The 27,886-nt window shown below is 38.2% G+C and overlaps 1 protein-coding gene and 1 long non-coding RNA gene across 2 annotated transcripts; one reads left to right on the top strand and one right to left on the bottom strand.

Moving 5' to 3' along the window:
• Positions 1-5,419: 5,419 nt before the first annotated feature.
• LOC127504695 (uncharacterized) lies at positions 5,420-26,497 on the bottom strand. The gene is made up of 3 exons (XR_007927427.1): positions 23,360-26,497; positions 6,467-6,595; positions 5,420-6,279 (listed from the first exon to the last, which is right to left on the bottom strand). It is a non-coding gene; the product is annotated as an uncharacterized LOC127504695 (long non-coding RNA).
• Positions 12,339-17,128, top strand: krt8 (keratin 8). The gene is made up of 9 exons (XM_051879612.1): positions 12,339-12,843; positions 14,077-14,285; positions 14,867-14,927; positions 15,025-15,120; positions 15,219-15,383; positions 15,487-15,612; positions 15,723-15,943; positions 16,060-16,103; positions 16,288-17,128. The coding sequence occupies exons 1-9, from the start codon at positions 12,460-12,462 to the stop codon at positions 16,560-16,562; spliced, it is 1,581 nt and encodes a 526-aa protein (XP_051735572.1). The 5' UTR covers positions 12,339-12,459; the 3' UTR covers positions 16,563-17,128.
• Positions 26,498-27,886: the final 1,389 nt, after the last annotated feature.

Here is a 27,886-nt window from a genome sequence, read left to right as displayed (position 1 = left end):
TTATTAATTAAGGTTATAGGCCTCCAATTGTCAAGAAGCAAACAATCCTTATTGGGTTTAGGTAACAATGTAATTAAACCTTGACACATAGTTGGGGGAAGCCTACAAGATTCTATAGCCTCCTTAAAAACCAATAATAAGAATTCAGAAATATAATCTTGAAATACCTTATAAAATTCACCTGTAAGGCCATCATTCCCTGGGGATTTATTATCTTTTAACTTACTGATGTTCTTTTTTAGTTCGTCAATGGATATATCTTGATCACAAAAGTCCTTCTGAGTTTCATCAATACCTTGAGCCACATTTTTTATATAAGAGAGGAAGTATGAGCTCTGATTACTGTTGTGTTCAGAGTATAGTTTCTTATAAAATTCTTCCACAAAATTTGAAATTTGTGGGGGGTCTTCAGAGAGTTGTTCATTAATTTTAAGTTTATATATACTATTAACACTAACATTTCTTTTTTCTAAATTATGAAAATATTTCGTATTCCTTTCACCATATTCTATCCATTTCCGTCTAGAACGAATAAAAGCACCCCGTGCTAAATTTTGATAGATATTGTCCAATTCAGATTGTAATTCAAATAAAATACTGATATCGGCTGGAGATTGCTCATTCTTTTCATAAATAGAAATTATTTTCTTCAGTATTCTATCTTGTCTCTGTCTTTTTTCCTTAGATAATTCTTTTCCCCTTTTGATTGCCATATTACGTATCTGAAATTTGGTATATTCCCAATGTTTGCCATATATTTCTTCTTTTTTTGCTTTTATTAAATTTTCATTTATAATTTTTTTGGCTTTTTCTTTGAAGATTTTATCACTCAAAAGTGTATTATTTAATTTCCAATAATTTGGTTTATATTTTATTGATTGATTCCTTATACATAATACTAAAGTAACCAAATTATGATCAGAAAATATTGAGGGTTCTATTTTGGCTTCTTCCACACTGTCTAGTAACTCATTTGAAATAAGCCAAAAGTCAATCCTGGATCTCTTAGATAAATCTTTGTTATTCCAAGTAAACTGGATTTGATCTGGATTTTTTAGTCTCCAAACATCACAACAGTTTAAATGCAGACAGAGATTATTAAATTCTCCGTAAGTGCCTCTTAAGGATCTTTGAGGTTGACAGTCTTTGGTGGGGTCACTTATGCAGTTCCAGTCACCCCCCAAAATTAATTTCGCATTAATGAAGGAATTCGATAAAGCATTTATCTGTTCTTCAAATTCAGCAAAAAGAAGTGTGTTTTTATGACTATTGTTATGACCATATATATTACCCAAAATGAAAATATCCTCCATAAATTCAGTAACTAAGATAATCCATCTTCCTGAATCATGAACTACATTTTTAAGGATTTTTCCCTGAAAGGATCCCTTTAATATGGCAACGCCAGCTGATTTACTGTTTCCATAAGCCATCCAGATATTATCTCCCCACTGATTTTTCCAGAAATTAAAATCTGAAGGTAAAGCGTGTGTTTCTTGTAGGAAATAAAAATCTGCCTTGAAAGTTTTACAAAATAAAAATACAGCTTTCCTCTTAATCTGATCTCGTATACCCCTCACATTGAGTGAATAAAGTGACAAAGACAAGTTGAAAAGTAGAACAAAAGTTGACTCAGAAGAAAGGAAAAAAACCCCCCTGAGTTTTAGGTGTATTAAGGAAACAAAATGATTTTCTACACCTTTTAAATACTAATTTGAACAAGCAAACAAGAGTTTATAATTCTCTGATCTTTGAACTTTCAAACATGATGTTTAACAGCACATCACTAGATGTAATTTAGAATACAACTAGATTTCTCAAAGAAAACAGTTTCCTTTAACATCAAGTCTGATCCATCATTACATTCTAATTTCTTTACCCTCAATAATGGCTTTGGCTCCGACGAAGAAGGCTTTTTTCCCTTGCTTTCGTGCCTCTTCAATCTGTGGCCACAGTTTAGTGCGTGTCTCTTTGTCCTTTGTAGTCAAGTCTTCGCCGAACTTTAACTTGTTTGTTTTGAGGAATTCCGAATTTTTTGCACATTTCCATACCTTTTCTTTGGTGGATCTGGATGTAAATCGTGTTATCACCGGCCGAATTTTACCATCCTCTCTCCGTCCGATCCTATGGCTTACATCAATTTGGCAACGAAGATTCTCTTCGGGGTCTTGAATGACTGCCTTGCAGATGTCAATCACACGCTGTTTAACGTCTTCTCCTTCCTGCTCTGTTAGGCCATACAGCCTCAGGTTCCATCTTCTGTGATAACGTTCCATCTCATTCAATCTGTCTTCCAGGCCTGTTATTTTCTTCTGATGATCATCACTTGCCTTCTTAACCGTTGTTATTTCTGTTTTCATGTCTTGCAGTTCGTTGAAAAGAAACTCCGATGATTCCTTTAAAGCTTCGATGCTGTCTGCATTTTTCTTTATAAGACCTGCAAGACTGTCTGCATTTTCTTTTATTTTTTCAGCCACAAGCCTCACGATGTTATCTTGCAACTCGGACAGTGTAGGTTCAGCTTTCCCTTTCTTTGCGGCCGGAGTGCATGGAGCTGAATCAGGGAGAGGGACAACTCCTCCGTCGGAAGTGTAAGAATGTATATCAGCTGCTTTAACAACTTCCATTACATCCTCAGTCAAATCTTTGTTTTCTCTGGTGAATGAAAGAGTCTTGTTTATCTTTTTACCTTGGTCTCTTGGTCTTTTCTCGGTCATCTTTGATTTTTTTTTTTTTTCCCCTCAATGTGCTAATTAGTCTGTTTAACTCAAACACACTTCGAAAATATGTCCAAAATCGTCCTTGTACCAAGACAACAACGTAAACATATAATTCCAGTTGTTTGCACTGATCGAATTTAACTTTTAAGGTGAGAAAATCATTAATTGCTCTTTAGCTTTGAATATCGCCAACTGTTCCGGCCGCCATCTTGTTGGCCTCCCTCACAGAATGTGTAGTTTTTTAAACCCTTGTTCCACTGATGACATCACAGCAGCATTCTAAGGAGAAGATATAGACCTTATGTAGCCCCGCCCCTTTTCAGCGCTGCGCTCATTGTCTTTTGACTTCTGGTTTGTATTTCCACAGCGATCTTATGTTTTATGAAATATGGCCAGAATATGTGCTTCAGGTAACAATGACAGAAGATGGTGTCGAGAGGACTCTTCCAGAAATACGCATCCCACGTCATCGCATTGCTTTCAACCCAGGTTTTTATATTGGGTTGGTTTGAAGATCTCTCAATGAACTTACTCGGTATTCCCTGACTCCTGGTCCTGAACACAATCCATTGCTCTCCATATTGGCCTGGAATGCATATTACTGGTCCATCACTGTTAATGCATCAGGTGAGTCCATGCAAATTGCATTTTATCCAGAGTATTTTAATGGCCCATCTGCAGAACGTGTGGAGACATCTATGAGTGAGTCCAGCTCAGATGATGAACAGCCTGGACCATCTCACCAGGTCAACAACAGATCTGAGATCAGAACTGGAGGATCATCCAGTTCTGGATAATATGTTACATTACCAGCTATTATTATTTGTCATTTATAATTCACATTTGTTAAAAAAATATAATTAAATTATATGTAATAAAACAGAAGCAATTGATCGTGACATCATCGTGACATCATATCCTGTTGCCCGTGACATCATATCCTGTCAACATCAGATCTGAGATCAGATCTGGAGGATCATCTATGAGTGAGTCCATCTCAAATGATGAACAGCCTGGACCTTCTCCCCAGGTCAACATCAGATCTGAGATCAGAACTGGAGGATTATCTATGAACAGGTCCAGCACTTGGCAAACAGCTTTGGAGAATTTGATGTTTCCCCATTCAAAGAGATAGGAGCTGCATTTAAATGCCCGAGAGGCGTTTCAAAGATGGCCACCGAGTAAAATGACTTGTCCTAAAGTCCCCATGAACCGGAAGTTGCAAACGAATTTTCTCCAGTGTTGTGACGTATTTCCAAGTGAAACAGAATATTGAATAGAAGGCAGGGTTTACTTTAGTGCTCCTCCTCTCCATCTCTCACTCATAGCAGACTAACGGTTGGAGGGGAGTGGTTTAAGTGTTTTCAACCCAAGCCATCAAAATGACGTCATCAGAGAAGGAACGCCATTTCAGACCGGAAGTAACTTTTCAGATTTTGATTAAAGATTACCACGACAAACAATTTTTTTCTGTGTATTAACTTGCACGGATTAATTGTTCACCACAAGACTAGTTATATGCGCTAACAAAGTAAATAGGGTCCTTTTTGATTTCATGACGACTTTAAAGGGACTTTGTTTAAAGGCTGTTTCAACAGACGTGAATGAAGAATGTAGACTCAAAATTAATTCAGTTCATTTATTAGGAAAAACACAGATTAACAAAACATTAAACAAAAGCAAGATATATAAATTAAAAATAAATAAAAAATATAAATTAAAAATATATTTACAGTGCCACTTGAAACTTTGTGAACCCCTTGCAGAATCTGTGAAAATGTGAAAAATTTTAACAAAATAATAGAGATAATACAAAATGCATGTTATTTTTTATTTAGTACTGTCCTGAGTAAGATATTTTACATAAAAGATGTTTACATATAATTCACAAGACAAAAAAAAGCTGAATTTATTAAAATAACCCCGTTCAAAAGTTTGTCAACCATTGATTTTTAATACTGTGTGTGGTTACCTGGATGATCTGCGACTGTTTTTTTGTTTTGTGATGGTTGTTCATGAGTCCCTTGTTTGTCCTGAGCAATTAAACTGAGCTCTGTTCTTCAGAAAAATCCTCCAGGTCCTGCAGATTCTTCAGATTTCCGGCATCTTTTGCATATTTGAACCCTTTCCAGCAGTGACTGTATGATTTTGAGATCCATCTTTTCACACTGAGGACAATTGAGGGACTCAAACACAACTATTAAAAAAGGTTCAAACATTCACTGATGCTCCAGAAGGAAGCACGATGCATTAAGAGTCGGGGGGTGAAAACTTTTGAACAGGATGAAGATGTCCAAATTTTTCTTATTTTGTTTAAATATCAATTTTCTTCATTTAGTACTGCCCTTTGGAAGCAACAGAAGATACCTACATGTTTCCCGGAGACAAATTAAGTACAATTTACCTTGATCTTCAAATTCAAAAAGTTTTCACCCCCGGCTCTTAATGCATCGTGCTTCCTTCTGGAGCATCAGTGAATGTTTGAACCTTTTTTAATAGTTGTGTTTGAGTCCCTCAATTGTCCTCAGTGTGAAAAGATGTATCTTAAAATCATACAGTCACTGCTGGAAAGGGTTCAAATATGCAAAAAATGCTTGAAATCTGAAGAATCTGCAGGACCTGGAGGATTTTCTGAAGAACGCTGGGCAATTTAATTGCTCAGAACAAACAAGGGACTGATGAACAACTATTACAAAAAAAACAAAAAAAACAGTCGTAGATCATCCAGGTAACCACACACAGTATTAAGAATCAAGGGTTCACAAACTTTTGAACGGGGTCATTTTAATAAATTCAGCTATTTTTTTTGTCTTGTGAATTATATGTAAACATCTTTTATGTAAAATATCTTACTCAGGACAGTACTAAATAAAAAATAACATGCATTTTGTATGATCTCTCTTATTTTGTTAAAATTTTTCACATTTTCACAGATTCTGCAAGGGGTTCACAAACTTTCAAGTGGCGCTGTAAGTTAAAAATAAATAAATAATTATAATATTAAATATATACAGCAAGTATATTATGACCAAAGTTTCGTCGTGACAACATAACTACAGTTTCCACAATATAGGCTAACTTAGTGACATCAAATACTATCAAAAGTGTTAACATTTACAATATTAACCAACTGGGGTCTTTCTGTGCACATGTCTAACGTGCACTATTTAATTGTACATAACTTCACTAAGAGCAAATCGTCTGTATCTTTTGATTTGGTGAAATGAAACATTTCATCTTAAGGGAAATTTCAGTTTTGTGATTGACATTTAATTACAAACTCTGGTCATCAGAGCATAAATAATGTATAACTGATAGTAATGAAATTACAGACCTATGACATTGCAGTTACTAAAAAGTCATGAAATTACTAAAGTACAACAAATATAGTACATAATTGGAAAGTTTATGGTTACTTTATAACCTTAGGAGGTCGTACTGACGACATTGAGAGTTGGTCATTTTAATAGTTGCATTATCAATTAGTAAGTTATGAAATTACAAAAAAAAAAAGCAACAATGAATTACTGGTATGTCGTTTGTTTCCTGGGATGGCCATCTGGAATGAAAGAAATTATCAACATGAGTTTAAAATGGTAAGTATTAATATTAAAAAAATACAATTAAAAATTAAAATACATTTCATCAGTGTTTGCATTTCATTCAGTGTGCTTGTGTTTTTACTATACATATTATTTTTGAGCAGTTTGTGTGTTACATTCACCTTCCTGCCATATCTGACATACCAGAGTACATTCAAGTTGAGAGATTTATGGCTTGAGTCTTTGAAGTAGCTTCGCCTTCAGTGATAACAAACGCAGACTTTAACACACATATCCATGAAAATATGCATGTGCGGTTTTAAAAAGACTGCTCTAGAAGAAACAAAGAAAGAAAGAAAGAAAGAAAGAAAGAAAATCAATTTCCAAGTAACTTTCACTTTGTTTTCCAGGGTAATTTTTGTTTTATGATGTTTATCTTGTAGATATATATATGTTCATCTAAGCATGTAATCAAAACTTATTCTTGTAAACTTGAACAAACCGTTCATTTCCCACACATATTTTGCTTGATGATAAGCTTGCTAGTAATCATATGATGTCTCTTCAAAAGTCTCTATGGTAACGCATCAAACTTTCAACAACCAATAGTCATGTAGCAGAGGACAACGGAAACTTGTGAATATGTGTCAGTAGTTTGTGATCTGTGGTAACCCTGTTGCCATGACAACGAGGGGTGTGGCTTCTGGTCAGGCAGCCATTGGGGAAGTTCTGAAGAGGCATACGGTATGAAAAAATAGCTCAGCTAACCACTGAAAGCCACTGAATATTTCACCTCTGAGGAATGGTACACTACATTCTTTCTCAGTCCTGCTATCAGATTACAGCTTTTGAACAAACTCTGCAGATATTTTGTGCTGTGATTGTTTAGACTCATTGAGATTGGAGGTTGGCTGAAAATATCCCAGATCCAAGTTTTTGTCATTTTTTTTTACAATACATTGGGATATCTCTAGTGTGAATTCAATGCCTGACTAAGTTTTTACCTACAAACATTTCAACGACGGGTGAATGTGTCCATTGACTTCCATTCATGACAGTGTTTTGGGCCAGCTGACAGATCTGTCATTCATCTTGAACATCTTTATATATATATATTACATATCTAGTTTCTGTGGTAAATTCTACATTGTTACTGCAAATTTTGCTGATTTGTCATCAAGAATGTAGTCAGCTAACATAGCAAATTTTGTCAAATGACTTGGAAGTAACCAATAATGTTCCAATTATGTACTATATTTGTAGTACTTTAGTAATTTCATGACGTATTGGCAAAGTAACTGCAATGTCATAGGTCCATAATTTCATTACCATAAATTATACATCGTTTATATATGCTCTGACTTGTGATAGTCTTGAATGTGCAACTATGATTGATGAATGATGAAAACATTATCTTATGCTCACAAGGATCCATATATTTGATCCAAAATATAGTAAAAACAGTAATATTGTGAAATATTATAATTTAATATCACTGTTTTCTATTTGTTTCTGTTTTCTGTCTATTAACTTAATTTATAGTAATATATTGAAAAATGTAATTTTCATATTTTTGTGGATTTTTTTTTTTTGATGATTCTTTGATGAACAGACAGTTCAAAAGAACAGAAATAATAGAATCTTTTCTATTTCCACATTATAAATGTCTTTACTGCCACTTTAGAAGTTCGATGTTAGACAGTAGAGTGCATAATATTTTACATTACCAGTTATTATTATTTGTCATTTATAATTCACATTTGTTTAAAAAAAAAAAAAAAATTAAATTATATGTAATAAAACAGAAGCATTAGATCGTGACATCATTGTGACATCATATCCTGTTGCCCGCATTCGACACGGGTCAGTATTTTACCATGAAATCTGGTATGACGCACCCTGAGGGAGTGATCATATGTGTGTGTTTTGGGTGTAATTGGGTGTCTCCGATTTAGATGTATAAGATAATCAAACACAATATGCGCTGAATGGATGAAACCAGTGAAGGAAAGCATGAGAAAGCATTAAGCAACATTGAAACCTGAACCTTCAAAGGATCAAATATCATTGTTTCTTACAACACAAAGTTCACACTGTATTTATTGTTCTCTGCTGGGGTGTGAAGTGACTGTCAAAAGGTCATCTTCAATCTCAGCTGATTCTTCCAGACACTTGATGTGAACAGATACAATCAGGCCTCAAATCAGAGTGCTTCAATTAGATTTCACACACACGTACAGCAGGAATATCAGGTTTGCGATCTTTGATGAAACATCATTTGACATGTTTCATAACTGACTCTTAATTCATCTTAACTGACTGTGCAGAAAGAATGTGCATTATGAAATTAAAAGCTTTATTTCTAATTCACACTCACAGCATGGAAAAGTTGGGTAAGATGGCTCCATTAGGTGTACACAGATTGGCATGATCACTATGTGACATTAAATCAGTTTTCTTTCTGGCTGTCACAAAAAGTGACATCCTCAATCACTGTAAATGCGTAAACAGAGGAATATTATAATTAAGCAATCATCAGGGCGGAGACAGAGATAAGAGATAGGGAATGGCAGCAAAATGTCCTAGGAGAGTTCATAACAGAAAAGACACACCCGTTTTTACCTGTTTTAGAGAATGTTAGAAAACATTCCACTATTAACTACTAGCTATGGTCCACATTGCATTAGTTCAGCAGAGTTGAGGTCAAAAGATGTTATCCAGGGTCTTAAACTAACTTTTTGCCACACCTGCCAATGGCTGGTGACTTGATTTTTTACCGGCCATGAAACTTTTTGCAAAAACAGGCAGTAATGATACCAAACTACTAGCCTTACTAATATATATTTAAAACATTATTAAAGAGTCAAGACAAGTAAACATTCAGTAATAATAAAAACAATCAAATTGCAAGCAAAAGCACAAATAAATACAATATTCAGTCAAGAGCAGTGAGTGATTTTTCTTTGTCCTCTGTTGTTTGATTAACATTAAAAACAGACAGCAGCAGGAATATTAGGCTGCTGTCACTTTAAGACAGCGATATATCTATCCCTGTCTTTTCCATGTTAATCAGAGTTTTTGCTACGGCGACACGCGATGATTCTAGTTTTGAAACTGTTTCTATTTTTCTGCGATGTTGCAGCTGGAACAACAACACTAAGTATATGGCAATGATAATCTAAGGTAATATGGTTTTATATGCACAATAAAAGGTTTATGTGCTTTATTTTATGTTTAAAAGCGTGTAATGTAACTTTGAATATCATTTAGTGCTCCCAGTTTTGTAGTCGTACTAAAAGCAACAATGGATAATTCACCTCAGATCTTGAAATGAAATAAATGGAAACAAGAACGTTCAAACTGTGAACAAACAAGTGTATTCTATGACAAAGATTGTTTTAGTAACGCGTAATTTTAATATTGTTTAAATGTTGTAATATTTGTGAATTTTATTATGTACTTATCCATTTCCTTGCGAGTGCCGTCAAGATTAATCTCTGGTGCCGTGCACGTGCCGCAAGAGCCCGCCCACGTGCTGTTCTGATTGGCTGTGGTTTTTGATTGATTCCGTCGTATCTCACATCTGGTCAATATTATCTGCCTGCAATACCGGAGGCTGCACTTTTAGGACCGCAGCAGTTTCAGGACTGCATTTCTAGGACCCTAGTTTTTGTGACAGCGCCATCTAGTTTAAATATTTCAACAAGGTTACCAATGGATAGGTTTAGGGCTAGGGGTTGGTTAGGACAATATATCAATTAAATTTAATCAGTAGCATTACCAACGGGTAGGTTTAGGGCTAGGGGTTGATTAGGACAATATATAAACTTAATCAATTAAACAACTAAATCATTGCTAGGGTCCTAGAACTGTGGTCCTAGAAATGCGGTCCTGAAAATGCAGCCTCCGTACAAATTGCCTCTCTCTGGAATCTTATCGCATCACGTATGGTTAGGACACAGTGTTAGACGTTCGCAAGTGACTGGCAAGTGACACCATTTCATATACTCGCCAGTGCCGAGATTTACTTGCATTTGGTGCTTGTCGAGTGTTCATTTTAGGCCCTGGATGTATCACATTTTGCATTACTGAGAGATATTGTTGTAATTCTAAAGGCGCATTTTCACTCTCTGGGCAGAGTGAGTGAGTCATAGGCACATGGACTGTCTTACCACAGAAATATCACTGTTTCAGTGGAATGAAAGAATGAATGCTTCCTGCAGGGCTGTCTTAGTTAAGAAACTTAGATAAACCACTTTGAAATAAAATCCAAAAGTGGTACAAATGGTGTCAAAATCCATAAATGTGTGGGAGTTGATTAGACTGTTATCTTCAGTCATCTATTTTCATAATAATAAATAAAGATCTTCTTGTTAAATGTTTGGATATGGTGTAATGCACAATTATTATCGGAGCATGTCTGAAAAGAAGGCCGTATTATATCTGCATGGAAAAAGTGAGCCTGATCAGGTTTTCCCTGGTTCCTCTCAAAAACAATAGCCGGGATTCTGTAGTCTTAGGAAAAGCCTTTATGATGCCTAAAGATATCATGACTCTGTGACTGAAAACCAGTGAAGAAGATGAAAGCAAAGGGGATCTAAAGATACTGACAATTAAATCAGTATCTTTTCTACATGCTTTGGTATTAAGCAGTTCCAGTAATGAAAGACAGCAGACATTGTTTGAGGTGCCAAGATTTTAGTCACTCAGAAAGAAAACAATTGACACGTGCACCACAGCATGTCAGTCCCTATCAATAGATACTGCTTGGGAGATTGAAGTTGTTATCTGACTTAATTAACATTATTGACTTCAGTAATGAGGCCTTTTAAATGTATCAGCACATGTCACGCCTAATGACCCAACCATTGAAACACCTGGTGATGAAATCAGTTTGGTCAATGGAAAGGACTGTGCTGGGGTAACAGGTCAAGGCAGATCTAGTTTTGTTTGAATAGATACTGTAATGCTTAGAGAATTCAGTGCTTTGGTGTGGTCATGTAGAAGCTTTTGAATATGCAATGGCTAAAATGAATCAAGACAAGACACAGCAAAAAGTCACATAACTGGAAAGGTACAGTGCAAAACCATGCAGAGAAAGTGCCATTTTAAACCCACATAAACAGATAAACAGAAACTAAACTGGTGAATGCCCAGCCTTATCTCATGGTTTCCCTAGTATCATTAAAGTCACAGTACTTGCCAAAACTCAAGCTGAATGTAGAACGTTCCTCAACTTAATCCATGTTTTAAAAAGAAGAAGAAAAAAAAAATCCTTGGGCTATTCAACTATAAACGCAGCATGACCATAAACCTGGATAACTTTAGGAGACCTCTGGATTCCAGAAGGCTCCAGGACCGTAGGGGGTAGATTTTAAAACCTTATGATTATTGCCTTCTTCAAACTGAGAAACTCTTGGTGGCCTCCATGATGTGGGGCAGTTTCAACTAGCTTAATTTCAGTAGCTTAGTTTCAACTTTGCTTAATTATGTCTGTCAAGTATTACAGTACATACTTAATTCCCACCATCAACTTTTCATTTGCTGCTGTAGGTATTGCTAAAGCACAGCTGGATGTCACATGTTCCACTTTGTACAGCTTCCAGTGTTGAGAGATAAAACATGTCAGCTGTCACAGGGTTAGAGTGAAATTTAAAGCCTTCCAGATGTCTTATTTGTATAGGCAAATAGATGCAAGCTATTTTAGTGCGTCACATTGATAGATGCTGGTGCTGCTTTAAAGTACTTCAACTCTCATGTTTAATATTATTGACATATTGTGTGTTTACACTCTGTATTTTATGTGACCCATTCTTTTACAAAACAAATAATATATATTTTAAAAAGAAAAGGGTCAAATATAGAAATCATTGTATTTTTTTTTTTAAGCCCTTAAACATTCTCAGAAAATATCTGTTTCTAGTCATATTGAATTATCACAACATCTAAGTACTGGATAGAATAGGAATGCAGAGATAGGAGTATTGAATTTCAGCCTACACCCACCCTGGTAATGACTGGCCAGTCTAAGCCAGTTTGACTCCTCCCACTCAGCCACACATATAGTGGGAGGCAGAGCCTGCTGCTCTCTCTATCTGCTCGAGTTTCTCCAGCAAGCAGACAAGGCTCACATCTGCTGCTCTCGCACCCCCTAGCTACAGGTCATTCTCTACCAGTACAAGACACACATCAGCAGGATGTCGTTCACCAAGAAAACCAGCTACACCGTGAAGTCCTCCTCCTCTGGATCTGTCCCACGCAGCTTTAGCAGTATGTCTTACTCCGGCCCCAGCGCCAGCCGACAGAGCTACAGTGTGCGCAGCTCTTATGGAGGTGCCAATCGTGGCATGGGAGCTGGAATGGGAGGTGGTGGCTTCATCAGCAGCTCTTCAGCCTATGGTCTTGGCATGGGAATGGGTATGGGTTCTGGCGCCGTGGCACCCATTCAAGCAGTCACCGTCAACAAGAGCCTCCTGGCACCTCTGAACCTGGAGATCGACCCCAACATCCAGATTGTCCGCACCCAAGAGAAAGAGCAAATCAAGACCCTCAACAACCGCTTCGCTTCCTTCATTGATAAGGTAGGTTTAAAGTTTCTTTCTTTGTACATTTACTAGTCAAAAAGTTCCCAGATATGAGGTTTTAGAGTACAAGTCAAAATAAAAGTTGTATTAACTTACAGGTGGCCAGAAAATGCCACAAGGGAATGAAAATGAGTGTATGTTCCTGCTTAAAATGTCTCTAGAATTGAATCTAATGTGGCATATAAAACATATGTGGGGTTCGGATACATTCTCATCAAAGGGAAAGAAATGAGACTTATGGAAAGTGGGAAAAAAGGGTGTGTACATGGTCAGAGTAGATTGGTTTTTCATTTGAATGGGATGCCCTAAGGCACTTCTAAAACCCTGTGGAGAGTCCACACCCAAATAAGGACGTCCTGCAGGACATGAAACTGTTTAATTATTACAAAAAGTTGATGTACTACATTTCCAAACTGCAAACAAAATACGCATTCAACTAAATATAACAAAAAAGTTAGTCACATACCATGATAGTTAATATTTAATTTGAAGAGCCAGGGTCATGTTCTGGATAGCACTGGATAGGTTACGTAACAATGAGAAGAGGAAATATTCTGCCACACTTTTAAGCCTTTAGGTCTTATGCCCTTCCTCTTAACTATAATAGTCTGCTTTGCATTACATTATTTGATTAAAACACTGACTGTTTTGAATAAGACAGTTGATTAGTAATGTCAACTGGCTCAGTGACACCTTTATTGTAACATAGTTGAGTGTGCAATGTTCACCTCAAGCTGTTAAAGTCTTATCATTGAATTATTTGCTCTCCGCCCACCATCTACACACTCTTTTAAGTGTCTCCAGCAGAGCTGAACTGGTCTCTTTCTGCTGCCCCTTAAATATTAACCATGTAGATTAAACCTTTATTATAGTTCCATCTCAATCTCCAAAAAGTAAATTCGACAGGATAGGCTGTGGTCACCCTTCCTGATGTCCTACTGGAATATGCGTCACAGTTTCCAAAAGGAAAAAAGCGCTGCAAACTGAAAACACATGCATCTCTCGTTATTTAAGGAAAACAGTGCTTTCCTTTGTGAAGATCACTGAACCACAAGCAATATGTTGGCATATGGTTGCACTTCTGTGAGCTGGAACAGAACCATGATTCCAAACTGACTTTGCAGCATCGGTCTGGGGGCGTTGCTCTCTGAAGCTGCGCTCACTGCCAAGTATGGTTTTCATTTGTGCCTTGATTGAGACAAAACCTCTATTCTCATCCTGCCAATGTAGGTACGTTTCCTGGAGCAACAGAACAAGATGCTGGAGACAAAATGGAGCCTCCTTCAGAACCAGACAGCCACGCGCTCCAACATTGATGCCATGTTCGAGGCCTACATCAGCAATCTGCGCAGACAGCTTGACAGCCTTGGCAATGACAAAATGAAGCTGGAGGCTGACCTTCATAACATGCAAGGTCTCGTTGAGGACTTCAAAAACAAGTACGTACAAAAGCCCCATTACAGTTTGGCTGGACATTTGGTCTGGGGGATGGACAAGTATTGTCAAAGCAGGCTTTTGTGGTGCACTTAAGTGATCCCAGAATAAATGAGGATCCATAAATTTGAATAAAGGGAAAACATATTTTATAGGTCTGATAAACTCAATTCATGATCCAACATAGCTTATGCAACTGATACAGAAACTGCATTGTTTCTCTATTCACTCACTAATATACTTGCCCATTTTCCAACCCTTTTAAGTCAAATTGTAGGCATTTCAATTATATACATAATATCCCATTTAAAAAGCACATCTGTACTGCAATTAAATGGGCGTCAGCATGAGTCAGATTTACAGCTACTGAACAAACATCTACGCGGCACCTTTCATGGATCTCTAGACAAATCTGATGGGCCGATTAATGCTAAGACCCAAGGGAAACACTGAACTGAATCCAGAAAGACTCTTTCTCACTACAAAGATGGAGCACTGCTGCCTCCTAGTGTACAACTTTATAAACAATTCAAAACATTCAACTACAATGAGTTTAACCAATGTCATCCTCTTCACCTCTCTTCAGGTATGAGGATGAGATCAACAAACGCACAGAGTGTGAGAACGAGTTTGTGCTCATCAAGAAGGTTCGTAGATTGTCTAACAGTTACACAGTTCAATAAAGTGTTACTACTCATGAACGCTAACTTAAATGATGATTAAATTATGATTGTTTTTTTGTAGGATGTTGACGAGGCCTACATGAATAAGGTTGAGCTGGAGGCCAAACTGGAAAGCCTTACTGATGAGATCAACTTCCTCAGGCAGATCTTTGAGGAGGTAAATTACAAATAGAGTTTCCATTCAACCATACCTTTCACTTGTATTTGACAAAACACACTTTAATAACATTACTTTCTCTCGTTGTGGACTTGTAGGAGATCCGTGAGCTGCAGTCTCAGATTAAGGACACCTCAGTTGTTGTGGAGATGGACAACAGCAGGAATCTCGACATGGACGCCATCGTCGCTGAGGTCCGCGCTCAGTACGAAGACATCGCTAACCGAAGCCGGGCTGAGGCTGAGATGTGGTACAAGAGCAAGGTATGTTATCTTTTGGGATATCATCCAAACTGTAAAGTCTTGTTCTAGTTGCTATTGAAGTGCATTAAATGTATCTCACATGATCATACGTTCTGTTTCTCAGTACGAGGAGATGCAGACATCTGCAACCAAATATGGTGACGACCTTAGATCAACAAAGACAGAGATCGCTGATCTTAACCGCATGATTCAGAGACTGCAGTCCGAGATCGATGCCGTGAAAGGACAGGTATGCAACTACATAAACACAAAATGTCAAATATTTTATCATTAATTTTGTTTTGTAAGATAACGGATATTAGGAGTAAAACTAAGCACAAATATTTCTCATTTCAATAGCGTGCCAATCTGGAGAACCAGATTGCAGAGGCAGAGGAACGTGGCGAGATGGCCGTGAGAGACGCCAAGGCCCGCGTTAAGGACCTGGAGGATGCCCTGCAGAGAGCCAAGCAGGACATGGCACGCCAGATTAGGGAATATCAGGACCTGATGAATGTCAAACTCGCCCTGGACATTGAAATCGCCACTTACAGAAAACTCCTTGAAGGAGAGGAGGACAGGTGAGTTCATCAAATGCATGCTTGCTGTGAGACCTAATAATCTAATTTGAGATGAAATTCAGATTTCTCATTCTGTGCGAGATTCTCATTACTTCTTGTTTGCTCTTTTCCAACAGACTGGCAAGTGGAATCCAGTCCATCAATATCTCAAAACAGAGCAGTAAGTTTGACTCTTTATCACAGAGAACTGTGTTGAAAAGCCCAGCATGGGGTTCTGGTATGCCCTTGTATCATGGACATTTCATGCTGGCCTTTTCAGGGTTCCTTCTTCACATGACAGTTCTTATAACTATATGAAATGCAGAAGATCCTCATCTAACTTCTCCATGTTTCTATCCCGATAGCGAGCTATGGGGGTTATCCCATGGAAAGTGCAAGCAGCGGCTACAGCAGCTACTCTAGCGGTTATTCCAGTGGTTTGTCCGGCGGATACGGTGGCGGCTACAGCTCTGGTGGTGGCTACAGCTCTGGTGGTGGCTACAGCTCTGGTGGCGGCTACAGCTCTGGCAGCGGCTATGGCGAAAGTATCACTCAGACCAAGAAGAGTGTTGTGATCAAGATGATCGAGACCAAGGATGGCAAAGTTGTGTCCGAGTCCTCCGAGGTCGTCCAAGATTGAGAGAGTCCCCTTCCCCAATTCTGTCCTCTAAACCTCACGCCTCTTATGCATTCCTGATCTTCCCTCTCAACCATTATGACTGCGGTCCAAGGCGCTAGACAGGAATGCAGTCATAAACCAGGTTGTAAAGCAATAAACCATTCACTCTGGCCAAAGAATTACAGAGGGACCAAATAATCTCACTGCTCTTGTCGTGCCTTAATCCACATCACTAAAAACACACGCCCTTAGGCCACTGCACAGCAATATTGTCTTCAAGTCTTACCTTGCACAACATGGCCACATCTGTAGGCTGGACATTCCTCGATGTGCCACTAACATGAGCTAGCCATTTAGCTGAATTGTTCAACATGCTAATTAATTGATTTTCACATTCACTATGAAGGGATATGTTTGTGTTTGTGCTAAATTACTAGCATGTTAGTGGTAGATCCATGTGGTTTGCCTATTTAGTAGAGATTGTCATTTCATTGTACTCTGGCAAATAAGAAAAAAGTTGCCCGTTGTGTATCCTGTTTTCCAAGGTGCTGTTTTTGCTACCAAAAATAAATGTTTACCTAAAACTTTGTCTTGATGTCTTTTTGTGTGTGTGTTAAATAACTAGTCACAACCTGCAAAGACATGTCAGAACTAAGGGCTCTCATTTGGCTGCTTAGAATGGTCCAGTTAGCCCCTTCTGGCAGATGTTGTAATTACACCATCTAAACATAATAATGATCTCAAATAACACTCAAAAACATACAGTAAAAACTACAGCAAAAAGGTTTGTGTGGTATTCTGAAAAAAAAAAAAAAAATGATTACAACACCTTTAAGTAGTGGCATTGTATTTCTGCTGGATGACACGTCGACTCTTTCATTTTGTACACGTGTTCTTGTTTAAAAAGAAACCAAATTAATTCTCAAAGGGTTTGCGACCCCTAGAGGTTCATGATGGAACTGCAAGGTGCTCGTGAGATTGAGATAGAAATGCAAAGGCAAATGCAAGGTTAAACTGAAATGCATAACAAAATAAAATGTGTGAAAACAAGTTAAATATAACGTTTTATTGTCATCTTATACAATATGTGCCATTCATTATATTGAAATGTTAGTAATTTAATTCACATAGGAGTGGTTTCCCAGACAGGGTTTAAATTAAAACAGGAGTAGGCCTTAATCCAGAATAGTTAATCGTGGCTTAAAAAATGGCTTTCTGAAACACAGATTAAGTACAGATTACTAAAACCTGGACTATGGAGTCCTGAATTAAAATAAACCAGATTAATTTAAAACCAACTGTGCTAATCTGAATTAGCATGAGAGAGGTTGCCTATAAAACATGGAATGAACCAAGAAAAGCTTAAAATTGCATGGAACTGAGAAGCAAATCCAAGGAAAACAATGGCAGCAGAAAAAGACTGCAATCAACAACAAAAAAACTTTACTAAACAAGAGACAGTTCTTTTAAAGCAAGCAAAATACATCAGCTGTGAAAAAAGAAATGCATGGAAATCTGTTTGTAATGAATTCTATATAAATAGAAGAATTCTATATAATGATCCTACAATTATTAATGCTTCATGTTTTGTCCTGTGATTTACATAACAACAAACAAAACATAACTATTTACACATGTGATGTTCTGTGTTGGCAGTCTAGAAATGATACTGGTCTAATCATAGTGGTCAATTTATTATTAAAGCATTTACAGTTCTTGTTAGCAGGTCCTCAACCTAAGCACAAACTCAACACTTCACCACAACGGTAATCCACCAAAAACACTAACATAAGAGAAACTTTTAAATATCAACATAATAGAACATTAAACATTAAGAAGTCTCTCCATTTTCTCAGCTTGCTAAAAGTGCATAAAATAACACTTTATTTCAACATTTACTCTCCCAATTCAGCCCAGTGCAAAGCATGATGGGAAGTGAAAGTCATGTTTGATTGGGTTACTTGACTGAAACATTATTTCAAAATGAAAACATTAAGTGAAGTCAAATAGTAACCATTTCAAGTCAATTTGACACGAAGCAATCACATTTGAATCAGAAACAATGGTGTTAAATCAAAATGAATTGTTTAAATAAAGTGAAGAGCTTCAAAAATCATATATATATATATGGTTCACTTGACAACAAAGGTTGGGAAGCTTACCACCTATTTTTAAGTTAGTGCAGTATTTGCAGCCAACCCCTTACTCATACATGATATTTTGACTTTGTGCTGCCTGACTCAAACAGTTAGTCACTATAATTCCAGAAAATCAGATAGGCCTAGATTTTGGCAGGAGACCATCTGATTAAAAATGGCTTAAGAAAAAAGAACTGAATTGTTTAAAATGGAATCTTTAAAACAATGAAATAAACCTTCAGAGTATGATAAACAGTGGTGGCTTATACCAAATTACCAGTCTCGACTAACAGCAATAACTGTAGTGACTAGTGGCAAAAACTAGGTTATGGTAGCCATTAAAAATATCAAACAATGGCTTATTCCGTATGGATAAAATATTAACTACATAAACTAATTTTTATAATTGTTACTATAGGTCTAGGTATACTATGAATTATAATATATAAATTTATGTGGGAACAAAAAGAGACAATTCCTTGAATAATAGCCCTACTGTCTTTGTCAACTTCATTGTTGTGCATTGTTGTTATGGTTCTTCACTCATTCACTCATTCTTAAATAATGCATATAGCACTTGAGGGCACTATCATCAAAGAGTGAATGAAATAAAGTGAGTAATTCCACTTATGTTTGCTGACTGTGAAACTGGAATTACCAAAACTTTCAACAGTATCGTAAAAGGGTCCATTACTAATCTTTTGTGTCCATCTAGTGATCAAAATGATGAATAGCACCTACCATACTTGCTGTCCTGTTACAGGCACTGCATAGTTTCATGATTTATCATGTTTGCAAAATTACAGTCAGGTCAGGTTCCATTCGTGCAGTTAAACAGCTGGCCAATAGGCAAAATCCAATAATGCACTTGGTTGCAGTTATTATTTGCTAAATGTATCCTTTTATTGTTTTTTCACTTTTACAACTCCATTTCCAGAAAAGTTGGGACATTTTGTAAAATGCAATAAAAGCAAGAATCTGTTATTTATTAATTCTCTCAAACCTTTATTTAACTGACAAATGTACAAAGAAAAGATTTCCAATGTTTTCACTGACCAACTTAATTGTATTTTGGAAATATAAAGAAATTTAGATTTTGATGGCTGCAACACACTTTAAAAAAGTTGGGACAAAGGCAAAATAAAAGTGAAAAAATTATAGAATATCAAAGTTAAACTATTTTGAAACAGTCCACAATATCATGTTTGGGTATAAATGGAAATCGTGTTCGTCCATTTACACCCAAATCGTGTTTGGCATTGGGACCATTTTGGGGATTTCCACCTGGATTTGGTCTACCCAAATTGAAAAGCTTCCCATACCCACAAACAGTGCTCTAAATATAAAATTTTGGTGTCATTTTACAGAGGAAACCCTTTGAAATTACATAAAACACTGCTGAAAGTGATTTAAAAAAAATTTATAGTATATGTTGTCTGTGCTGTAATAAACCCCCCCAAAAAAGAGGCGCTTTTTGATTTTTTTTTTGTTATAAATTCTTTTTTGAAAGTGTATAACTCAGGTCCTGAGTGATTCAGCACCTGCAGACAGTTTTGTTTGTTTCCTCTAGATTTCAGCCAACACTGGAAAAAATAATTTTGTCTCTATCAAGTTGAACGCAGGAGTTATTCAAATGCGCCTGAAGGGAAGAATATTACTTTTTTTTAATGTAATTTCTGCTTTATGTAATTTCCACCTACCCAAATCTAAAGTCTTTCCATACCCATATACAGTGGTAAAAATGCAATATCCCAGTGTCATTTTACAGAAAACCCTTTGAAATTACATAAACCACTGCTGAAAGTGATAAATATTATAGTATATGTTGTCTATTTGTAGCTGTTTGTGGCTGATTCGCAGTCATCGGAGTTGGAATGTGACGCTTTGTTTTCTCAGAGTGATTGTACTTCACTGCGTGATTCTTTGAGCTATGATTGTCACACAATGAAATAAACTACATGGGCACATTCCTTAGAATGAGAGCTTTCTTGATATATATGACTGATATAAAAAATACATATTCATATTTTCTTCGCAATCGTCATGCGGAAATTCGCATCTGGGACCAATGTATATGTAAGCTCAATATTACTGCTTATTGTATCATAAAAACAAAAGGGTATTCTCTGTAAAGTCTTTGTATATGGTATTCACTGTAAAGTTTAGACTCTAAGCTTTCAAATGATACCAAATATGGGGTGATAACATATAGGGAAGCCTTTAAAATTTATGTGTAATCATTATAACGTGGTTTTCAAACCCGTATAAGAGTTCATGTTGTTGAAGAGGATAAATGGAAGATCCACCAAAGGCTTGGTTTTTGCAAGCAAAGAAAGGTCATAGCTCAACACCTTGTGCCAAATTTCATGAGAGAATTGTCAAACAATTCAAAAATCACATTTCCCAATACAAAGTATTTAGGTCTTTCACCATCTACCATACATAATATTGTGAAAAGATTCAGGGAATCCAGAGAAATCTCAGTCTTAAGGCAGGAAACCTGTATTGAATGTGCATGACCTTTGAGCCTTCAGAGGTGCGTTATTGGATTTTGCCTATTGACTAGCTGTTTAACTGTGCATGAATGGAACCTGACCTGACGGTAATGTTGCAAACATGATAAATCATGAAACTATGCAGTGCCTGTAACAGTACAGCAAGTATGGTAGGTGCTATTCATCCTTTTGATCTCTAGATGGCCACAAAAGATTAGTCAGCAAACATCAGTGGAATTACTCACTTTATTTCATTCACTCTTTGATGATAGTGCCCTCAAGTGCTATATGCATTATTTAAGAATGAGTCAATGAGTGAAGAACCATAACAACAATGCACAACAATGAAGTTGACAAAGACAGTAGGGCTATTATTCAAGGAATTGTCTGTTGTTTGTTCCCACATAAATCTAAATATTATAATTCATAGTATACCTAGACCTATAGTAACAATTATAAAAATTAGTTTATGTAGTTAATATTTTATCCATACGGAATAAGCCATTGTTTGATATTTTTAATGGCTACCATAACCTAGTTTTTGCCACTAGTCACTACAGTTATTGCTGTTAGTCGAGACTGGTAATTTGGTATAAGCCACCACTGTTTATCATACTCTGAAGGTTTATTTCATTGTTTTAAAGATTCCATTTTAAACAATTCAGTTCTTTTTTCTTAAGCCATTTTTAATCAGATGGTCTCCTGCCAAAATCTAGGCCTATCTGATTTTCTGGAATTATAGTGACTAACTGTTTGAGTCAGGCAGCACAAAGTCAAAATATCATGTATGAGTAAGGGGTTGGCTGCAACTTAAAAATAGGTGGTAAGCTTCCCATCCTTTGTTGTCAAGTGAACCCTATATATATGATTTTTGAAGCTCTTCACTTTATTTAAACAATTCATTTTGATTTAACACCATTGTTTCTGGTTCAAATGTGATTGCTTCATGTTAATTTGACTTGAAATGGTTACTATTTGACTTCACTTAATGTAAATACACACATATACATGTATATATTTAAGAAATATAGTAGTCAACATTTGAAGTGGATCAAAACCTTTCATCAAAGTTGTCTAAAAACCTTCTTCTTAGGACAACTTAGTTCTTAGGACAACTTTGATAAACTTTTTTGATCCACTTCAAATGTTGACTACTGTATATTTCTATTTTTATATATTTATATTATATATAAATATAATTTTATTTTATATAAATATAAAATATTTTTTCTTAAATATATACATGAATGTGTGTTTATTTATATATATACATAATAATTATACACAGAACAAACACACATATATTACGTAAACACAGACTCTTATTTTTTAATCATGATATCGTTGAACAGCCCTACTTGGGACTGTACAGAGACATATAGCGGCATCAAGCTTTTTTTTTTCCTTCTAGGAGACTCTGCAAGTGCAACTATTCCAGTGCAACTTGGCATTTCTGACTGGCCATTGGCCAGTTTGGAGAAAAAATATCCACATACAACAGCTTGCCACTTGGTGGCAGTGTATAGGATGATGAGCTAGTGTCCACTGTGCAACTGTGCAATCAAAACCCATGCATACACAAGAAAATTGTTTTTTAATTAGCTGTCCACTATAGTGACCTATATGTGTCAAAAGGGTTAAATTGGAGGGCTTTTGTTTGTTTTGTGGAGAGCTTGGTTATTCAGACCAATAAGAGACTTTTAACTACAACATTTCCTTTTTATTATACAAATGTGTCATTAAAGGGGGGGTGTCACACACAGTTTCTGCCAATCTCATGTTAATCTTGAGTACCTATAGAGTAGCAGTGCATCCTTCATATCTCCGAAAAGTCTTTAGTTTTATCATATTTATAAAAGATACATACGCTGTACCGAGTCTTTCTGAAAACAGCCGAGCGCCTGGAGGCGTGCCGTGTGAGCGGAGCTAAAGAGTGACGAGCACGTGCAGCTTTTGTGTAGCGATCATCTGCAAGCTATCAATGGTCAGCTAAACAAATGTATTTGAACACACACAATACACCATCGCATTATCCATGGATAACTTTTGAATTACTATAATGAATATAGCGTATAGTGAATGATGAATAATGAATTTATGAATTCACTACGTTCGTGTTGTTTACATTATATGCACTTAGGCGCCTATTGCCAACAAAACAGACATTTGAAGCAGTTTTACTCACCACCTGCGGTTCCGACTCATGACCGGGATCATTATCGCTGTGACCGCTCCATCTTTCAGTTTCAAATGATCTGTAAATCCAGCGTAGAACTGGGCCTTGTTTATGAAACCAAAAAGCGCCGATCCTTGGGGCTCGAGCAGCCACGGATATTCTCCATTCATCTTAACCAATAAAAAAGTGATTGCAACTATCAGACATGACTTTATCCCTATTTTGATAGTTATAGCATCAAAGTAATGCGTGGGCACAGATCTCTCATCTCAACTTAACACTGGGTTCTTTGGGAAGCAAGGTTATCTTTCCCTCACAACCAAAAACATACTTCTTTGGTGACATTGTTGATTTCATGGTCTAAAAACTAAGTGACAAGTCTTTAAGCAAGTCCTGTGCAGGGCTGCCGACGACTTCCGTAAAGCCGAACGAAGCGTGTTGATGAGTGTGCTCGCTCTGGTCGATGTGTGCTCATGTGCTCTTCCGGGAGAAGTGCCCGTACAAGGAACTTCTGCCCTTTATTACATAATAAATGGCCATACTCAAAAAAAAAAAAAAAAAAAAAGTGCGAAGTTTGTGAGGAATCGGAAGAGTATTTTTGGCCAAGAAATACTTTGTCATACGTCCAATTCGTGTTTTGAAACTTTGGCCATGTTTAGCATGAGAATCCAACTCTTTAACAGTGTAAATAAGTCAGAATGCACGAAATAGCATTAGACCTCCCTCCCCTTTTAAATGTCCACAAATTTAAAAATGGATCCGAGATCAGGTAAAAATCTAGACACAATGGCTGCGTCCAAAAACTAGAAAATGCTGCCTTTGGAGGACACATTTTAAAGGTAGGAAGGCATCAAGGCACGTCCGAATCCAATGTTAGCTTCACTTCCTCTTTCCTGAGATACCGTCATCTGATCAATTTTTTAAGGCAGCATAGATGTATCCTTCGCTGCCTTTGGTATCCCACAATCCTATGCATTCCTTTTGTGACAGTTGAGCTAGAAAAATAAACATGGCATCCGAAAGTTGCGTTTGCTGGTCAGTTTGTGTAAATGTACTTTTTTGACCAGCATTTTCCACTTTTGATGTCATTTCTAGCGAGAAATTACTCCTGTAGTAATTAAATATTTGTTTAGTTCTCACCAAAGCTCGCGCTATTTTGCTGTAGATCATTAAACTTTTACGCTGCCTCAGAAGTCTGTCCAAAATCAGTTTCGTGAGGTGCCTTCATGCACAAATGCTGCCTTACAAGTCATTGCCTGATAAGGCATCAAGGCATCAAGTCAGCTGCCTTGGTTTTCGGATGCAGCCAATGCTTCATGAGTTCACATAGATTATCGCCCCCTAGTGGCGAACCATTGAAATTTTGAAACATTTCGAAACATTTTTGAAGTAACAAAGCCTTGTTTACTAAAATCATGTGACTTTGGCAGTTTTAATACATGCTCCGAATCACTGGTTCAAAACAAATGATTTGCAAAGGTTATGAAGCTTCACTAAGTGTTTCAAAAGCGCCCATCATTACTTCATAGTGGAGATGGAGAACTGACAAAAAGAAGCTTCAGAAGAGGTTTCTCCTAAAGTCTCTTCTCCTGAAGCTTCCCCTAGTGTCCATAATGGTGAACAGGAGTTTACTGTATATAGGCTATTGCTTGTACAGCGGTAGCTTTTCATGTTTAATGAAGGTTTTAAAAGTGTCTGGTGAATAAAAGGTTTCAGTCATAAATAGAAGATTACTGGTTATCTTACTGTTATTCAATTTAATGGTTAGAAATGAGTTGTCTTTATCCACTAACTTCGTTCTTGAAGAGATTTCTGGTCTCTGATGGCAATTTCTTTTACTCATATCTATTTAATCACTCTCTCTCCTTTTCAGAAAAAAGAAAGCAGGCAGGCAGTAAAATGCAATTTTTGTAGTTATGCAACAAAGTGCACTCTGCTCGACCACAGACCGTCACAGATTCAGCGGATCCTCAGCCAAGTCCATCTGGCCTCAATCCAAAGGCTCACCAAGATCCAGTTGAATCCAGATCAGACCTTTAAACATTTTTTAATCAAACCATGTTTGACCCTATAAAACCTATGGCATAATAGTCAGAAAAATACATTTTAATGGAACAGTTTATTGAACCTTTAGACAAAATATATCAAAAAATAAAAAAAAGGCATGTTCCCATTCAGTCAGTCACGTTCAACGTTACGTCAATACTGACATAATGAGGCCTTGCTTGGGAGCCCAATCACCTCCAAGTGGTACAAAACAAAACAAGCCAATGGGAATTGGCCAGTGAGATTTACATGCCGGGCCACACCGGTTGTAAAGTGATTGCTCTTTCCAATTCAGCTCTGTTGAGAGTAAATTTCTGAGCAAATAACAGCAGTTTTAATTGCTATCAGGAGAACACTCCAAAAACAGCAATTTTAATTGCTATTTTGCTTGCAGCTCGTCGTGGGATCTCTCTGCAGGTGTGATGGTGCATTCCAGCGGTGTTTGCATCCAGCTTGCTGTGCACACAGGGCAGCATTCGCCCCTGGGCACTTTGGCTAAGAGCATTTCCCCTAAAAGAGCGAGCACGGCAGCGAGTGTCTTTTTAAAGACGGTCGTTTCCTGTTTTCATCCGACGGCCACGGCCTCTGTGTCAAATGCCCAGCATGTTGATACAGCGTTCGTGGGTGATTCATGTTCTCGAGGGAACATGATCACGTCGAAACGCAGGTCATGACTCTCCTTTCTCGTAAAGGCTTGAGTCCCCTTTGTTGTTGCCCAGCCGCCGCTTGTGTGTAAAAGCACAGCCGCGGGTCAGTTCAATACTTTGGGAGACAGGGTTACAGCGAGAGCTTTCCGCTGGGGAAACCCCCACGGATCTCCCACTCCTCAGCGCGTCGTGTGCCGGTGAGCTGCCTGCTGACAGCGTGCCATTGAGCGCTCCGGATGAGGATCAGATGACGATAGCTTCATCGGTGAGAGGGCCATCGTTCTCTGGAGAGGAAGATGAAGCTGAGCTTCCCGCTTCAGCTGTGTTTGCTCATGCTGAATAGGTTTCAGAGTTGACAGCCATGCTTTCCTGGGCTGCCGCACGCTCAGACTCGCTCTGAGCGATCGCAGCTGGTGGATTGGTTCTGGGCTTAGAGTGCGACGCGAAAGATCGCCTTGCCCTGCCCCCATGCCTTTCTTCCCGGAAGTGCATGAAGAACTTTGACAGTATGGAGGCACATTAGTGCCAAAATCTGTTCAAAGTTTTTCCTCTCTCACTACCCTCGTCTGTGGGGCGGTCAGGGGGTTCATGGGGGTTCCTCAGGTGGATTGTGCAATTGCGGTGCATTTATGCCTCCAAGTGCTGCCACCTGGAGGAATCATCTGTGGCTCCCATCCAGTGCCTGTGAGGTGATGGCAGCTCTAGCTCCCTTTGAGCCCCTTGAGTCAGTCGAGCTGAAACATCTGTCGTTGAAGACAGTGCTCCTGACTGCACTCGCTTCCTTTAAGAGGGTCGGGGACCTGCAAGCATTTTCGATCAGCGAATCGTGCCTAGAATTCGGGCCGGCTTCCTCTCACGTTATCCTGAGACCACGGCTTGGATATTTGCCCAAAGTTCCCACCACTCCCTTCCAGGACCAGGTGGTGAACTTGCAAGCGCTGCCCCTGGAGGAGGCAGATCCAGCCCTCGTGTTGCTGTGTCCTGTTCATGCCCTGCGCGTTTACGTGGACCGCACGCAGAGCTTCAGAAGCTCTGAGCAGCTCTGTCTGCTTTGGAGGTCAGCAGAAGGGAAAGGCTGTTTCCAAACAGAGGTTGGCCCACTGGATAGTGGATGCCAGTCCCAAGGCGAGCCGTGCCCACTCGGGGTGTTGCTTGCCCCTGGGCGATGGCGCACGGCGGCGCCTCTATGGCGGACAGAGAGCTGCGGGCTGGGCGACACCGAACACATTCGTAAGGTTTTATAATCTCCAAGTGGACCCAGTGTCCTCCCGTGTGCTGTCTACAAGTAGATAGCCATGGGTTCTCGCTTGCTGTGCCATTTCCCTCAGACGAGGGAATACGAGCACTTTTCTGCTCCTCAGTTCAGTTCCCCAGATGGTGAATCCTGTGGAGTTCCTCCTGCATCCTGCGGCAGTCAGACGCGGTGGAGGCGTCCGACGGCAGGTACTCGTGTGCATGCCCATGTGGTCAGCCCTTGTACTGGGTTAGATGCCCATATGATGTGATTCCCTGCGGGTAATCCCATATGTGTTTGTCCACGGTATGGTTTCCCTGATGGTAAACCTGTGTCTTTCCCTGGGTGGCTCTGCTCTGTCCTATCTCTGTTCCGTAGTGTTCCTCCCTGGTTAGGTAGGTCCTACCTCAGAGATTTCCATATGCGTTACTGCCCCACTGGTCAGTCCATATGTGTCTTCCACATGCCACCTCCCTTCGGGTAGGGTGTGGTCTCTGTAGCTTTCCCCTCCATTGGACTGGGAACGCTTTCCTGGTGTTTTGGTCATGGCTGAGAAAACGTGGGAATCGAGTCCCGAAGCACTCTTCCCTAGGGATAAGGAACAGCAGC

This window comes from Ctenopharyngodon idella, chromosome 22, assembly GCF_019924925.1.
Source record: "Ctenopharyngodon idella isolate HZGC_01 chromosome 22, HZGC01, whole genome shotgun sequence".
Classification (NCBI taxonomy): domain Eukaryota; kingdom Metazoa; phylum Chordata; class Actinopteri; order Cypriniformes; family Xenocyprididae; genus Ctenopharyngodon; species Ctenopharyngodon idella.
The sequence above is the reverse complement of the archived record's forward strand: the minus strand, read 5'-3'. Positions and strand labels throughout refer to the sequence as shown.